The sequence below is a fragment of the Gobius niger genome (assembly GCF_951799975.1).
Source record: "Gobius niger genome assembly, chromosome: 1".
NCBI lineage: Eukaryota > Metazoa > Chordata > Actinopteri > Gobiiformes > Gobiidae > Gobius > Gobius niger.
Genome location: NC_136852.1, coordinates 66,440,597 through 66,458,220, shown reverse-complemented (window position 1 = coordinate 66,458,220; position 17,624 = coordinate 66,440,597). Strand labels below are relative to the sequence as shown.

Genomic DNA, 17,624 nt, shown 5'->3' with positions numbered 1-17,624 from the left:
TATTGGATGAGTTATGTTGGTAGCAAACTTTTGGGAGGAAAATGTTTAGGAGGGACCATGATGCATTGCACTGTTGATGCCAATTTTTTTTGTTCCCAAGAGCTTAGGGGATTTTGACTCAAAGATGTAACAAAATGTAAAACTTGCATTATAAAGGCTGTTGTGCCTTATTTATTTAAGGAGAGACACGGCAGGTGAAAGTATTGATTTTTCACGCAGTGGTCGAAGTGGAGATTTTTATCTATTTTCCTCCCTTTACATCTTAGTTTTCATGTCAGATATAAAAATGACAAAACTCACCCCGCATGATGTTTATTTTATGTTTTGTCCGTCTGCAAGGCGCGGGCAACCCGGAAGTAGCTGCTGCGCTGCGTAGAAACGCTGTCTTTCAAGCGGGTATTCATTCATAAATATTGACAGATTTTACATCCACGTGTGCTGCAAAGGGTCCCCGTGATGACGCTTTCACCCAAATATGGTATTATTCCTCCTACGAGACGCTGGTGCAGAAATGCGGAAGAACGGGCCGCGCATGCGCAGTCGCTACAAAACTTCAGGGCTGGTTTTCTCTGAATGAGAGAAGCCGCACTTGGACAGCGAGTGAGCCCTTATAGTGGCTCCCACAGACTCCAAACTTTCCAGTCTGAGACCTAACAATATTATGAAGGTTTTTTCAGAGGGATTTTTTTATATCTAATTCCTAGCCTGATTTATGCAGCTTTGAAACCAAAAAAAAATGGTGAAATTTGAGTTTTTACAGATTTTTCCACTGATGATTAGTTTATTGAAAAACTTAACAAAATATCCAAAATCCCCTCTGAAAATATCTTAGTTACTAATATTAAAACCATAAAATTTAATCTGGCTCAATTCATTATTTTGATTTCGTTGCCCAAAATATAGGCAATTTTGGCCATTTTAATGCTCAAAATGCCTCATTTTTTTGTGAAACCATAAAATGACATATGACATACCTGTGTGCTCATATTTATATCTGTAATGTTCAGCAAAAGTTTCAAATTGATATCTCTACATCTCACCTGCAGTGTCTCGCCTTAAATAGTACTATTACCTTGAATTTTGTGGCTGTACCAATTAATCAGATAGTTGATAGTGCAGGACATAAAAAATGGAATTGGACGTGTACAAGAATATAAAGGAGGAGGCACGAGATGAATGAAGGGATAAAAGGAATGAACGTAATCAAACAAGTACAGTAAATCAAGGATTAGAGTAACTAGGAAACAAAAGCACACATACTTGAAAGTTGGGAAGATACTTTTTTTTTTTTAAATCAAATTTCACTCATTGTTCTACCCCCCTTGTCATCTGTAGAACAATGCAATCACAAGATGTGTGAAATCTAATTGTAGCTCAAAATGAGTGTTTTTTTTCTCTCCCCCTTTGTGAAACAATGTGCTATTAGCCAGTTTTATTTAATGCTCCAGGTGTAAAGATACTGTATCACTTTTGAGATTCAGTAGAATGATCAAAAACGAAAGATGACTGAATGCCTGACTTTTCTATTTTTCTCACACCAGTTTATGTACACCAGTTTTAAGTATAATCACACCTTATATTCTCATTTGAAAGATTGCACTACATATTTAGATTTTTTTTTTAGATGCAACTTGGCCATTTCATACTCACTACTGCCGGTCATACGTGGTCATACGTGTAACTGCACCTTCTATATTAAAGGGACTATACAGAGTTTAAAAACATTATGTATTTTCCTCCCCCTTCCATTGCAATGTCCTAATGTGTAGAATGAGCCAAGACTTGTTCACCACAACTGCCTCTAAAATCCTGCACTGTCACTTAAAAAGTTGTTACCTCGGACTCAAATTGCCGTCATGCACAAGCTTAATATAGAAGGTGCAGTTACACATATGACCTGAGGTGGCAGTAGTGGGTATGAAATGGCTAACTTGCATCTAGCACCTTTAAGCTCGTGACTATATGGAATTTAAACTCCATATAGTCCCTTTAAGAATGTCCTTTATTTATTTTTTTGCAACTTTGTGATTTTCTAAAGTTAATCTCGCACTCCATATTAAAATGTTGCGTGTCTTCAAAGCATCTAGGCAATATATCACATATCTCGACAAAACCTGTTAACGTCATGGCTGTTGAAATATTAATGGCGCTGACCGGCACGAATATGAGATTCTATTGTTAGCCCACATCTTCAGAAGGAGAATGGACACAGCTTGCCTCCATACACAAACGGGGAGTGCTTTGGCTCCGCGGCACCGACCGATATCTCGCACACGAACGCGCCGCACAAAGCCTCTAAATGGCAGCCCGTCCGTCCCTAGTTCAGCGGGTCACTATCGACACCCCGCGATCCAACCAGACCCCAATGGCCAACGTTTATCAGCCTCATTTCAGAGCGGTTATATATAGGGCAGCGTGGGCCAGACGCCATTCTCCCCGCTGATTTACGGGGCTGTAGGGAGCACGGCGCTACCTTATCCACCTTCCACAGTCTGATTTGTCCGGATATGGCCTGCCACGCCATAAACCCGAGTGTGTGCGTGTGTGTGTGTCAGCTCGTGTCCGTAATAGCTGCTGATTTCCTCCCGCTTCAATCTCCAGGTGTGCGCATAGCTACACACCACAACGTTTGACACACCTCCGAGTCCGATAAGAGTGCCATTTATTTTCCGATACATTGAGCTATTGTGTGATTCTCCTGGGCAGCCAGTAGCAATTCCTCTTAAAGTCGCACTAAATCATCTCCGACAAAGAAAGACAGGGATTTACTCGTCCGTTCGTGGCGGGCGCTGACAGTGGAAGGGTGGAGTTTCTTTGTGGGACTTGGCAGTGATGTATCAGCTTTTTTTTTTTTTGTCTCCGAGGGCTGTGTCTCTACTGTCTGTGACGCACACAACTGTCATGTTTTATATTAGAGGAAAATGCTCGTTCTGCCATTGGTTTTCAGTTGTAGAGACCAGATGAAAGATATGTCTGTCTAAAAGGTTAGACCATATGAGCTTTTTACAGTATGAAAAACATAAGGTGGTAATCAAACTTAAGTTGAAATTTGTTGATTGCCATTTTGGGATCTAGATTTATAAATTATATCAATGGTAACAACAATTCACAACAATCTCTCAATGTATCTCATGTTGACTGAAGCACTATTCAATCCAATAATTCGTTTAATATTGCCTCTTTATTTCACCTACCTCAATCTCACTGCCAATGCTAAAGAAAATCAAGTTCACCAGTACATTTTGTAAGGGCTTTTATACACCCTCCTCACTTGGCTGTTTTTTCTACTAATTACTTTATGGATTCCATAATGCACAGCTTCCAAGTCCATGATATTACTCCCTAATGACTTTGTGTTTTGTTGCAAATAATCTCCCAGACCTCAAGACATCCAGTCTCCTCGTGTCTGAGTTTATGAGTTTATGTCCCCGTGACGGTATAAATACATGTCCCCCCCCACACACACACACACTTAATTTCCCAGGGAAACGGCACGTCCTGCTGTCTTAAAAACAGTCTATTTCATCTTATCAGCTGCAGCAGACAGACACGGTCACTGCAGGCCACGGGCCGGACAGAGTGCCGAGAAGGGAAGACATCTTACTGAATTACAGGCAGGAAATACTAGACGCATGATACAAACAAATTACCCTCAAATTTCTAGGTTACACTTTCCAATCATTTGCAAACACGATGATTTCAGCCTGGTCAGGAGATTGACTATGACTAGACATTTGTACCACATTTAAAGGTTGTTTGTTTTGCAAGCTGGACTTTTTAAGGTTTCAACCATGATGTATTTAGGTAATATTAGTTGATAATTTTATGCTAAATGTTTCATGTTGCAAAGAAAATTCCTAGTTTGTGAGCCAGTGTTCAATAACAATGGCTTGGAAAATCCCCTTGGCGCAAAAAACCTGATGCAGAAATTAGAGGTCATGTTCAGATTCAGCATTGCAAAAAAATCTCTAAAAAGAGGTTTTTCAGAGGCCTCACAAAGCAGTTCTTTGTAACCCAGTGTCATGTCTCACTCTCCCACACACAAAACACCAGCCCACACTCTGGTTAACGCCACACAGAGAAATCCATGAAGCATCTTTGTATTTTGAAAGTCATTGTCTGTTCACATTTGCATGACACATGCGTCTCCATGCGCATGATGCAAATCCTTGTAACAGTGTCCGACTCGATTTCCAAATTCCTGGGGCCTGATGTCTTCCTCATGAGCTCACTGAAACACCCCTTGTCCACCTATTCCTCCTCCTACTGTTCTGTTTTTCTACCCTCGTCTGCGCAAATCCTACAAATATTTGACCGACTCGTAGCAGCCCGCTTGGTACATGACGGGAGAATGTGGCGGGAGAGCGTGGCTGTGTTGTTTTGTAGACCTCCGGACCGTGCGTGGTGATGAAGGGGGCATCGATCGTCAGAGAAGGCGCCTGGTGTATCGACGCGGCAGAGCGGGTGATCCTTCAAGGCCTTCCCATCGGCACACTGAGTTAATCTGCTCAGGCCAATCAATAGCACTAACTGCAACCATCATGGCGCTGTCCTATCCCCCTCTGTTGGCCTCTGTTCACTTAGTTTGTGTGTTCGTGTCAGGGGCTGATTTGCATTTGGCTCAACATGACCAAGTATTGCCATTTTCGTGTACTGAAGTTTGCTCTGAAGTAAAGTGTGTTATTTATTTATAGTACATGATAAGCTGTGGATTCAGCAAGGCTTCTGACCTCTTTTAATATCCCATATTATTATGTAGCAGTCTGATACCAAAGTCATATAAACTAAACTTTTCTATTTCTAAAGGACTCTGAAACTTACCATAGGAATAAATTATGGGGTATGAATATTCCCTTATATACTGCACAATAAGGTCTATAGCCCAGGTTGAACCCATGCCAAGTCCGTAGATCTACCATATGGGGAGAAATAACTTCTTTTCTTGCAGATTGGGCATTTTCCCGTTGGCTTAAAGACCGTCATGGCTGGCAAAGTCAGACGGCCGCACCTTGAGGTCACATAAACACTGCAGCCTGCCTCCTATAAATCAGAATTTCAGCCTAAAGCAAGGCGGTGCATCTTGGTAAAGACCTGCTCCCCAGTCAAAGAGCCAGTTGGATTTACGGTCGCTGACATGCAGACCGTGTAGGTGGTTCTCTGCAGCCGACTTCAGAAATGGGATGAAATGCAAGTCTGGTTGTGGGAAGTGCCCTCCATCATGCATTGCAGAGCTCCTTGTTTAAAGTTTTGACAACAAATTTGACATAAAGTTCTTTAAGCATAAAGTTATAGTCAGGATTTTGTCCGTTTCGTGTTAGATAAATATCAGGCACTTTCAGTTAAAGAGACTGCAGAGATTAAAAATGTCAAAATGATGTATTTTCCTCCACCTACATGTTCCAACAATGTCCTAAGACAGGGGAGCCCAAACTTTATGTCTCCGAGGGCCAAAATGAAAAAGTGCCTGTGAGTCGCGGGCCAAACACGGCGATGTCAAGCACGAAAAAACACATAACTGCAAATTATAAAGTTACTTTATTTTATTTACTTTTTATTATTTTCGATAGCCCACATTTGCATTTGATTCTATCCATGCAAATAACATGGTATATTAAGGCGAATGGTAACTATGGCAAAAGCCTAATTTTAGTAGATCAAAATCAACAATTGTAGCAATTTAGTTCAAAAAAGAAAAAAAAAACACCTGTATCTACACCACCTACAGTAAGAAAATGCCACATTAGATTATTTTGATGTCAGTTCAGCATCAATTCTTTTATAAGTACATTTTTAACATATACTGTTGTTGAAGTCAACAACCTTTGCAATAAAAGTTGGAAAACTGTGAAAGTTGACGCTACAACACTCTGTGATTAATAAATACCAAGACACCACAACAGTGTTTCCTTAACTTTGCGAAAGGAGTGAAACAGCGCCCCAAATTTGACGCTCGTGGTCAAAAAGTATTTACCATTGAGAATGAATGGAAGAGAGTTTTAACCCCACGCAGCGCAAAAGTAGGTCACACTCTGGCGGGCCAACAGAATTGTGTCGGTGGGCCCCACTTTGGGGTACCCCGTCCTAAGGTGTAGAAAGTGCAGGATTTTAAAGTCAGTTGTGGTGAACAGATCTGGGCTCAGTCACTCAAAATGGTGTTAATTCGGGTCCGAATTGCCGTCATGCACAAGCTTAATATAGAAGGTGCAGTTACACGTATGACCTGAGGTGGCAGTAGTGAGTATAACATGGTGAACTTGCATCTAGCCCCTTTATGTAAAACATTTGCACAGTTGTCTTTTAATTTCTTTACTTTTTAGCCTAGTTCATATTTGTTCTTATCTTACTCTCCACTTATCAGTCTACGCTTTACTGTTCTTTTTGCAGACCCAACCTGGACAGCACTGGTGAGGTCAGCGAGTCCGGATCGTCAACCGTCAAACACGCGCTCAACCCGGACAAAACATTCATGCAAGTCCATTACCTCAAGGTGCGAGACTATTGGTGGAAGGAAATTGAAAAGAATTGCAGTGAGGAAAGTAGGGGGGAAAGCGGGAAGAAAATAAATTCTTATATGTTCAGCTCACACCATTTGGAATGTTTGAATAGAGTAAAATAAAACGAGCAATGAAGCAAGTTTGTAAGGTTTTGTACATATTTTGTTTTAGCATAATATGGGACTTTTAACGAAACTCGAATAATGTTCTGTTTCACAGGGCTACTTCCTTCTCAGATTCCTGGCCAGTCAAGTCGGGGAGCAACACTTTCTGGACTTTTTCCGGGTGTTTGTGAATAAATCCCACGGACAGCTCATTCTCTCTCAGGTAAATCTGCGCAGGGACCTCATTTCCACTCAATTAACTTAAACGGCCAGCGTAGCATGTTGACTCGCAGCCATCCGAGAGCCCGTTAATAAAACTCAAATTTGAACCTCTTTTAATATGACCTGTCTCTAAGGCACCATGTTATTTCCATAAATTAATTGGGAGCCTGGTGTTACAATAGCTCCAGCGGCTGCAGCTGCATCTTAAATTGGCACGTTAGCTGTTGGCATATGCCGGCTCTTCTGGGGCCCGGGCAGCTGAGCCATCGCACCTGGATGTTGCTGTGTTTGACATGGGATGAGTTCCACCTGGCTACTGTTTCCTCAGCGCCACACCACAGCCCGCACTCTAAATAATGGATCAAGTCTAAACACCGGTTGACCTTGCACTCCTCCCGTCTTCAGATCAGTTACACCTTTCCCTTTCTTTAGCTCTCCTCGCACGTCTGCTAACATGCCTTTGTTTGTGTCTCTGTTTTTTGGACAGGACTTCCTGAAAATGCTGCTGTTTACCTTTCCTGATATTGAGAGGTTTGTACGTCACAGTGATTAATGGCTCCGGGGTAATTGGTTCGTAATAAATCACGTTGGGAAAATACTTTGAGTAGCTGTGGAGACATTAGAGCATAACATGAAAAATTAATTCAAATGTAGAAGCTGATTTGAGTTGTTTAGTACAGTTTTTCTTTTCTTTTTTGCATTCACAAGTTTAGGTTCACTATATCCATCACCCTTATATTATTTAAAGGCACACTGCGTAACATTTCTCCCTGTAAACACAATAAAATACAAGCATTTCATTACAGGTAATGTGTGTTTGCCCTCGTAAGACCGGACGTGTAGATGTTGACAAAAGGCAGCCAAATATAAGATTTAACTTAAGCGCATTATCTCCAGTTGAGCTTTACCCAAATCTAGTAGCTTCTCGACTTGAGATCTTACAGCCTATACCTATAGGCCAGTGTGACGCCATATTTGAAAGCTAAGACCTGCAAAACTGACATTTTTTCATTGCTTTTTTGTCACATTTTTTGTCACATTTTTATTGGGGTTTTTTGTGGCTTTTTTGTCACTTTTTTGTTGTTGTTTTTTGTTGTTTTTCGCCACATTTTTGACGTGTTTTCATCCTCGTTTTTGTTCCTATTTTGACGCTTTTTCAAGAAGCTTTTAGATTTGGGTAGAGCCGAACGGGAGAAAACCTGCTCAGTTCAGGTGGGGTTTAAGAGGTTAACCTCTTACCCCCCACCTTAACAAAGCACATTTTCTCCAGTTCGGCTTTACCCAAATGTAAAAGCTTCTCGACTTGAGCTTACAGCCCATAGGCCAGTGTAACGCTAAGACCGACATTTTTGTTGTGTTTTCTTCTTCTTCTTTTTTTTCTTTTTTTTTGACTTTTTCATCATGTTTTTGTGCCTTTTCTGTCGCTCTTTTTTTTTGCTTTTTTATCATCTTTTTATTGTGTTTTTGTTGCTCTTATATTGCTTTTTTGGGTCACTTTTTGGGTTGTATTTTCATCCTCATTTTCATTGCTACTTTGATGCTTTGTTCAAGAAGGTTTTAGATTTGGTTAAAGAGGCTAGATGCAAGTTGGCCATTTTATACTCACTACTGCCACCTCAGGTCATACGTGTAACTGCAGCTTCTATGTTAAGCTCGTGCATGACGGCACTTTGGACCCGAAGTAACACCTTTTTGAGTGACAGTGCAGGATTTTAGCGGCAGTTGTGGCAGAATGTTAATTCATTCCAGTTTGTAAACCTGGAATAGACACAAATAACTATAAACCTTGTATCCAACTGTTCGGAATGTGGAATTGTCTTCGCCCACTTTGATCTGCAAGGCGGAGCTGAGTCAAAATGCAGCTCTTGCCCTTTGGCACATTTAAACCACCCAGAAGTCAAAACCTGTTTATACAGCATAGCAACTTTTTAATAGATTTTTCTCATTACTAGCTGAAACTAAAGCCCCAACTTTAAAATAATTGTTTTTTTATTTTTTATTCTCATTAATTTCTGGGAGAATACATGAAATTAGTTCTTGGGCGTGTGCTAATTTGGCTTTGGTTCTGCTACAGTGCGTACGTCCCACTGTGAAAACATGGCTCCCAGCAGCAACAGCGGCACTCCCATCCACTCCCACAGTAATCCATGTGTAAAAGGATAGCTGTTCCTCCTGCTCTCCTCCTCAATTTACTCCCTTCATCCTTCCCTCCCTCCCTCCCCACTCACTCACTTCTCTATTTCCCCTGATTGGCTCATTAACCTCCTCTTCAGCTTGACTTTTCGTCCCCTTCTCCTCTCCGTCATTGTGAAAGTGCCATTTCTCCCGGCGAAAGAGCACTCCTGATGACGCTCGATATTGTGTGTATCCGACGCTTATTTTGGTAAACAACACACTCCAAGAGAGACACGGCTTATTTTTAACTTCACAGCGGCGTTATTGATTGCCCGCTAACAGGAAACTGCCATTTTCCAGGCATCAAACAGCAGTAGGTTCTCATCCAAATGCCATTAAGGTAATAACCAATAGATTAAAACAAGATTAGCGGAGCAACATGAAAATGCGAGTGGGACTCCTGTGCGATCCGGAGACCTAAAGCGCATTTGTGTTTTAGTCCTATTACCCAGAGTGTGTGACAGGTCAGGTGATGTATTAAGTGCATTAGGGTTTTGTTTGCCACACAAGAAAGTATGCTGACATAATCCCCTGTAATCCGCCCACATAGTGTCTCCATATCAGAGCAGCAGATGTTCTCTATGAGCTGAATACAGGATTACTTCTTTCAGCCAAGATACGGCTGACTTTCATTTATCCATGTTTTGGGGCGCTCTATGCTCCCGTACTAGAGAGAAAACCTCAATCAAGGCGATGACCACTTCAACAGGATAAGAGAATTGGCCAGACAAAGACTTTTACAGTGTATTCGGGATTATATCCGGCATGACGGGCCAATGATGGGGATTGTAAGACTGTATAATGATTTTGGGATTCTTCATCCACTCAACATATCGAAATCAGACACAAAGGGCAGTTTAGGAAGGTTTACTGCAGTTCAATTTGTTACAGAGGTCTGATGATGTTACAAAAATCTGGTATCTGAAAGTACATGAGACAACTATTACTACGAGCAACTTGGCTAGTACTGTACACACATAACTGAACACTTTAATCACATTTCTTAAATTAATACATGAAACTATAGTAAATAATAGTTATCTGTCAAATATATATCATTTACCCACGTCACACACAGACGCAGACATTTGTGGCTGCCCAACTGAAGCTAACTGATACAGGCGCCATCTCGTCATAGAAGGGGACGGCATTTTCTGACAAAATATAAACTTATTTATCACATACAAATAAAGTCAAGTCTAAATCGGGCCCATATGGATATTTTCTCATAGCAGATTGTTCCGTAGAGGTGAAAAAACAGCGGTTGTAGCTATCCATTAGCATTAGCTCAATGCTAACATGAAGCTTCCTGTTAGCATTCTCCATTATTTATGTATTTATGGGCTGTTGAACCACTTTGCCCCTCTCCATGTCTTTGTATCTTTATTTAGTAGAAAACTATATTCATATTTCAGCATTTGTTAAAAACAGTTAAGGGGGGAAACAATTTGGAGAAAAATCTAAACTTTCTCTAATTATTAAAAAACTATGCTGAATTATGAGTATAGTTTTCTACTAAATAAAGATACAAAGACATGGGGAGGAGCAAAGTGGTTCAACAGCCCATAAATACTTGCTAATCTGATGTTACATGTTAGCATCGGGCTAATGCTAGCAGTTAGCTAGCACTTCTACTGAACAATCTGCTGTGAGAAAATATCCATATGGGCCCGATTTACACTTGACTTTACTTATGTGTGATAAATAAGTTTATATTCCACCATAAAAAGACTAAAAAGAGTGGAAAATTGTGTTTCTCTAAAGATTCTATTTTCCCCCTCGGCGAAGCCACGCCCCCTTCTATGACGAGATGCCGTCTGTATCCTCCCACCTAGTGAGCTGTAATAGAGAATTTACAACACAGTGTGCCACTCGTAACATAAAACATACCTTGCATACAATGACACGGCGATCTCTGTACAGGGGATTTTTCCTAACTCAAGGCTCAAAACGGCAACCTGTTATGCACCAACAATGCAACAAAGAGCAGAAATGGACAGAAAGACAGATATTGCAGTACTCTGTGTCAAGCACATAGAAGCCAGTGTTGAAGAAATAGAATAAACGATGCTCCAGCAGAAGAGGAAGTGATTGGGATTGGATACAGTTTTGGACCAACATCTGAAAAACTTGAAAGCAGCTTTTTCCCCCATTCACAGCTACCAGCAATAACAGCGCACGCACGCAAAATGAGATGAAATATTATTTACAAGCCTTTCTGAATTGCTCGCTTATGCCGTCTGCCTGCGTCTGACAGGCACCCAGTCATTACACAACAGCTAATAATCGCTGCAAACTCTTGTATCCATCCATAAACCTTTGCCCTTCCTCTAACATCTGATTAGGAATAAATTAATAGTTTTGCCCTGTAATTACCTTCGCACTCCAAAGCAAAGTCTGGTGTTTTTTTCCCTCCGGTCGTTCAATCAAAGAAAGAATCTATTTATCCCTTGTAATTGGCACAACATGACAGGACTAATGTAGCGTAATGGCTTTCGAATGTGGATTTTTCCTATAAGGCAAAATTGATGATGACGGGGAAGGTAGGTGCTTGCGTGTGGACTTGCCTGCACGGTGTTTGTTTGGCTGCTCTCTCTGTGTTTGCACTGTGAGTGATATATGACAATTTTCACGATCCATTAGACCTCTTTTGGCTCATGTGCCTTGTTTGTACATTCTAAGTAACCAGTAGAACGCACATGCCCATACATTTACGTAGTCGTAGGTGTGCCCATTGGTTTAGTTTGAGGAGCTTGCCATGAGTCTCTCAGTATTTTCCCAGTGTCGTGTTTTCATAGCAGTAACAGTCACCGTTATAATAGTAATAATGCTAACATTGGGTCCATTGTGTTCCAGAAAAGGCCTCACCCTCAGTGCTATTTACGCTGACTGGCTCGATTGCCCGGGAATTCCAACGGTATGAGCACTTTTTCTACTTAACTCTTTACTTATATATAGCATAATGGTATGGTAATACAATGTAGTTTTGCATATAGCTGGGTATGACCATGCATAATCTAGACTCCGTACGAGATACGTAGCCCAGACTTTTATTTTCACTCAATGTTTAATCATCTTTCCATTTTTACAAGGGTTATCCGACCCCGCTGAGTACTTTTGTTTGCTTTTGGTTTCTGCAAATCCCCCACTGACCTTGACACCACTGCACACTCGCACTGTAGTCTGTAGTTTTAAAGTTAGGGTGATGTTGACTTTATAGAGCCATATTTCACCACTTTTTATCAAAACATTGAGGTTTTCTGTTCAGATTGAGACAATGATGATTATAGAACAGACTTTGGCGCTTAGATCCTGCCAGGCAGACATCAGCTTTGAAATTATGGGAAAAAGATTTAGTTGGAAAAATATGTTTGAGTCCTAGATACTGGTTGTTTTGAAGGAGATGGAGAGGCTGAAGAGACGGGGGTTTCTGCTGCCGTGGCGATGTACTGGAAGGTGTTACTGCATTCTGGAGTTTCTGAGCGTGCGCATACTTTTACTCGTGTCCATGCAGCGAAGGCAACGTGGGTTGAATCGTTATTGTAGCACCTTTTATAGACCACGAGGTTCATACACCGTAGGCAAGTGTTTTCTTTCGTGATTTTCACTGGATGTTTTGAGTGTCTTTCTTTTTTCCAACCCTGTTGCTCCCTACATTGTTCTAACTTTAACGCCTAGACCTAACCCTTTATAAAACTAAATTTTTAACTTAATGAAGCCAACTGAAAAAGTTCAGTTAGGAGTGTCATCCGATGACAGTTTGCGAGGGCGTGGCTTATGCCACAACTTTGTTGGAATAAGAAATGAGGCAGTAGGCCAACAGCTGATGCCTCCAAGCCTGTAGCGCTGTTTATTTAAAACACAGATCTGTTACAGCACAAGGGAAGCGGATCTATTTGTGAACATTGTTTTTGCCCATCATTGAAATGATTAAACATTCATGTTGCCAAAGCCCTGGACGTGACGACATCATGATCGCTCGTATATAGTAAGATCTTCCCGTGTACAAAATGCTGAGGGGCAAACTTATTTTGTGATATATTTCTAGTTTTATTATTCTGACACTGTTAGAATAACATGAATTCTGGCATGAAGCAAAGCTGCCGCAGCCAAGGTTGGCTTCAGTCCCCCATGCTGTTATTGCATTAGAACTACATTTTCCATGGCTAAAATTACTTCCTAAAATAAATGATTGTTTGTGTAACCCATCACTGTTTATCTTTGGCCTAGTTATAGCCACGACCCGTCACCCAGACTCCCAAGTCATCGCACATGGACAGCCGCCACAACAGATAACAGGATTAGAAAGATGCACACTCACGGACAATCAATTCACTTTCTTTCACCGCTTCTTCAGTTTCCACCCATCGCCATGGTAACCGATATTAATTTACCTCCGCGCCTTGCCTTGAGTGTCCCCCCCTCTTTTGTCGTGCGTCTGAGAACTTTCACCTCGCAGATAGCGCCGGTGATGTAAGCAGATACTTGACGGAGCTCAGTGACAGAGGCAAACAATGTAGAGAAAGGAGCGAGTGATAATGCGACCATACAGGACACCGCTCGGGCTTTTTGTGTCGAGCGTTTGATGTCCCCAGCCACCCGCTAATAGGATCACTGCGGATCGATTGCAAGCTTTTTTTTCTTTTTACAAATGCAAGTGCTTGTGATTACGTACATTACAGCCAAGATTCTCTCCCCCTCTCTCTAAATCCATCACTTGACACTATTCTGGCCGCGGTAGAAAAGCAGGAAATGGTCGGAGCCTAATAATAAACAATGACATTCAGAGATCTATGAGTAGGTGATGTGAAATGGCCAGGGCTTTTTTTTTTTAGCAGTCCTCCAGATTAGATGAGTAAGCACTCCCATTGGAATGATGGATCTGGGCAGGAATAGTGTGGTTTAAATAAGGACTTTCCCTTCAAATCTAGATTAAATGCACTAACATTCTGTCTAGACATCTGTTTTGCTAAGCCTTTGTGAAGAAAATAAGACAGTCTTGTGGTTTTCTTTAACATTACTAGAGAGAAGATAAGTGTGTAAATTACTACAGTAAGTGTCCGGTGAGCTCAGGAAAAAGGGTAATGATATTTTTTTTAAATTGTGAAACAGACTTTGGATATCGGAGACCACAAATGACTAGTTTATTATTCTTACTTTGTCAGACACATGGAAAAATATACTTTCTTGCTGACTTACAGGGGGGATGTTATGTAAAATTGAACTGAGAGCTTTTACCATGTTACAGTGTTGTTCCCACATGAAAAATATGCTGTGAGTTGTTTGGCAGCTGTTTGAGTAACATCGTCTTGAGAATTTTGGGACCATACTGGTAGCTTTTAACGCCCGGCCGGTCCAGTCATTGTAACTGAAATGACCAAAATTCATCATAGCCTTGTTGACGCAAACCTAACCATTGCTGTAATGAATAACTACAGGGTACAGTCGGTGCATTCTTCACCAAGGACCTCCAGTGATGTAATTCTACCCCTGCGCGCTGGTGAAAACGCACCTTAAATCCCTCAGATAAAAAGCTGTAGAGGCATTACCGCCTTAGTGCACAGAATAATAGTGAAACTTCTGCGTTTGATATGTACAGACCCTCAGTGGTGACTGTGAGGTGCTGAGAGGTGATGCACAGACTGTTTTTGCTTTATAGGATTTTCTTATAAGTTCATCTTGTGTGCGCATTCTTTCGATAGACATGTTTGAGTTGGATTCTGACAGAAGTTATAACTTCAAGTTGCAACAAACACATCTAAAAGTTGCTTCAATTGACAGAATGCAACTAACAATAGCATATTTTCTGGATTACAGCTGAGACCTTAAAGAGGTGGCAGTAGTTTGATAAACAACTGGTCACTGGTGTCTGGCCACAACGAGCCAAAGTTTGTAATGGCCTCAGACTTTGGAATCATCAGTGGAAATTAGCAACTTTTTACCTGCATTAAGTTATTTTTGAGTCCTTGTGACTCAAAAGTTTGTTTTCAAATGTTTTGGGGCCTGAACCTCCTCAGTGTTGCAGGTTTGATTTGTGCCTAAAGCGGCTCACCCCCTATTGCTGGGTTGCAGTTTTTACCTATTTACAGCATTACACTTTCACAGGTCGTAGCTAAAAAGAAAATATATCAATTTCAAAAATGATCATTAACATCAGTCACTGGGTCCATGATCTCTCTGTACATGAACAAACATTTCCTCAAAAACAAAATAATTTCCCCCCTATATAATAGGCTTTAGAACGCTGTGATGTCTCCTGCAACCCAGCAATTCTGTGCCTGGATATCCAGACTGTGACCGTGCCAATCAATTGTTGCCATGTTATAAGTGGGCTATTACAGAGTTGTATAAATCACAAAACTCACTGACTGTTAATGTGTTTTTAGTCATGTATTGCCGATTGGAAAAATACTCTCGGCCCACCGTGCACCATCCGTGGATTGTTTTTGAGCGGACTTCCACGTCCCAAGGTTGGTGCTGCTCGTGAACAACACGTGACTGCAAATAAACACATCTGCTTGCACGGGAGTTTTCATGTGCAGCGAGCGAGGGCGTGGGGCCCAGACTGATATTCTTGTGTATAAACGATATAGAGTGGATCATTCAGGATTTGCCAGGCAATGGAAAGTGTCCTTTTAGATTGTTTTAGTATTAATAAGAACACCTGTTTTAATGCTTCATAATTCCTAATTCTGATTCTCCCAGAGCTAATGTCGTGTGAAATCCAATCCATATAGCTAGAGCCTTAAAACGTGTATAGTTTCATTCATCTAAAGTATATGTGATATTCAATGTTCAGACGGCACCACACCATATTGTTATTTAGTGTTTGAAGGGACTAGATGCAAGTTGGCCATTTTTATACTCACCAGTGCCACCTCAGGTCATACGTGTAACTGCAGCTTCTATATTAAGCTCGTGCATGACGGTACTAGGGACCCGAATCAACACATTATTGAGTGACAGTGCAGGATTTTAGAGGCAGTTGTGGTGAACATGTCTGGGCTCATTCTACACATTATGACATGGCTTGAAAATGTAGGAGGAGGAATATACATAATTCTTTACGTTTTTAAACCCCCTACAGTCCCTTTAAAATGAGATATAGACACAGAGGCACCCTGACTACTACCCTGACTACTATATACTTGAGCATTATGTTGTCTGGAGCCCCCCTAAAGGGTCCCCTCACAGAGGATGACACATGACGGAGTCTGACACACACCAAAGCCTGACTCAGTGAATGCAGAACAACAGCTATGTGTGGTATCTGTTACACAATGCCAATTTACTGCTCCAGCACTCACTCACTCACTTCTCCAGCCCACTCCAACACCTCCCTCTTACTGTCTCTCTGTTCCCACCCTTCGCCTCTACACACCTTCACGCTTCTCATGCCGCCCTCTATACTGGAGGACTTCTGTGTAATGCACTGAGGCGTGGGGTGAGACTGTTGAACTCTTCATGTGGCTATGGTAACGTTACATCTGTTACTAGTTCACTTCAGTTCCCATGGTGCGGAGTGGTGTGGTAGGCTCAATAACAGCTACAATTAAACCAAGTATATGTTTCAAGAATTTGACCTGGAATAAAAGGCATCACAGGAAAAAGGAGGGTTGAATATTGGAAAAATCTAACTGATTGTGATCTACGTTCATTTGTGACCACTTTGACATTATTATGCAAAGTGGCTGTGGAGGAAGATGGAGGGGCAGAGAGGCTAATGAGTTATGTCACGAGTTTCATGAGTTTTTCATAATAATTATATTTATCGGTTTATATGGTCGGGACACCATCGTCCCACACTCGTCACACTCTCATTCACCTTGACTTATTGTAATGTTTTTAGTGGTTTTAGTGGTAGGGGAAACCAGAACCCCCGCAGAAAACCTATGCAGACACGGTGAGAACATGCAAATTCCACAAAGGCCCCATCCAGGTGGGAAGCACAAGCCTAAACTGCTGTGCCACCGTGCCGTCACATAAAAAATTATGTGAATTAAAGGGAGGGATTATATTTGCAAAACAGACCTTTTAGTGTTTTCTGCCATGTTACAATGTTTTTCCTCGATCAAAAACATACGTGGACTTTTGAGTCATTTTTTAATCTCCTTGGGACATATGTACTAGGAAACTCTATAAACCTCCCTCCCTCTTCCTCTGTAGCACAGCTCTCCCCTCCTCTCAAGAGCAGCGAGAGGTTACAACATCCTGAGCTTTGCTTCTACTAAGCAACATGCTGTGTAGACTGTTCTTATGCTAGCGTCAGGGGTATTTGTTTTGAAGAGGAACAAGGATTGGAGCATCTTAAAAGAAATGGGTTTACTTTCAGAGGAACATCTGGAAGCCAAGTGAGACTTTGAAGATATTGCTTTAGATCAACAAAATGGAATACAATGATTAAAATGTGTTTGAAATAGTTGCACTTGATAAATTATTCTTAATTTTAATGTTACAGGGAACTTTAATGCAAGTTGTTCAATTTTTAAACGGTTGCGTGTCTGGAAAAACAGGGGATTATTGTCTAGTTTTAACGTTAATGTCAGGGCGGAATCCCTTTTCTGTGTGTCGGTGGGACAATAAACACTGTTACACCGGCCAAAACATTGGACAAAACGACAAACTTTTA

General features: G+C 41.2%; 1 protein-coding gene across 6 annotated transcripts in view; it reads left to right on the top strand.

The window, feature by feature from the left end:
• The window catches only part of aopep (aminopeptidase O (putative)), a 109,024-nt gene that overhangs the window by 30,577 nt on the left and 60,823 nt on the right, over positions 1–17,624 (top strand). For all 6 annotated transcript variants that reach the window (XR_013792650.1, XR_013792651.1, XR_013792652.1 and 3 more), the window contains exons 11-14: positions 6,385–6,487; positions 6,714–6,821; positions 7,308–7,351; positions 11,852–11,912. Coding sequence is in view for 2 of the 6 variants with exons in the window: in XM_079552122.1 (XP_079408248.1) it covers positions 6,385–6,487; positions 6,714–6,821; positions 7,308–7,351; positions 11,852–11,912 (316 nt within the window). In the remaining 4 variants the exon portion in view is untranslated. The remainder of the gene's footprint in view (positions 1–6,384; positions 6,488–6,713; positions 6,822–7,307; positions 7,352–11,851; positions 11,913–17,624) is intronic.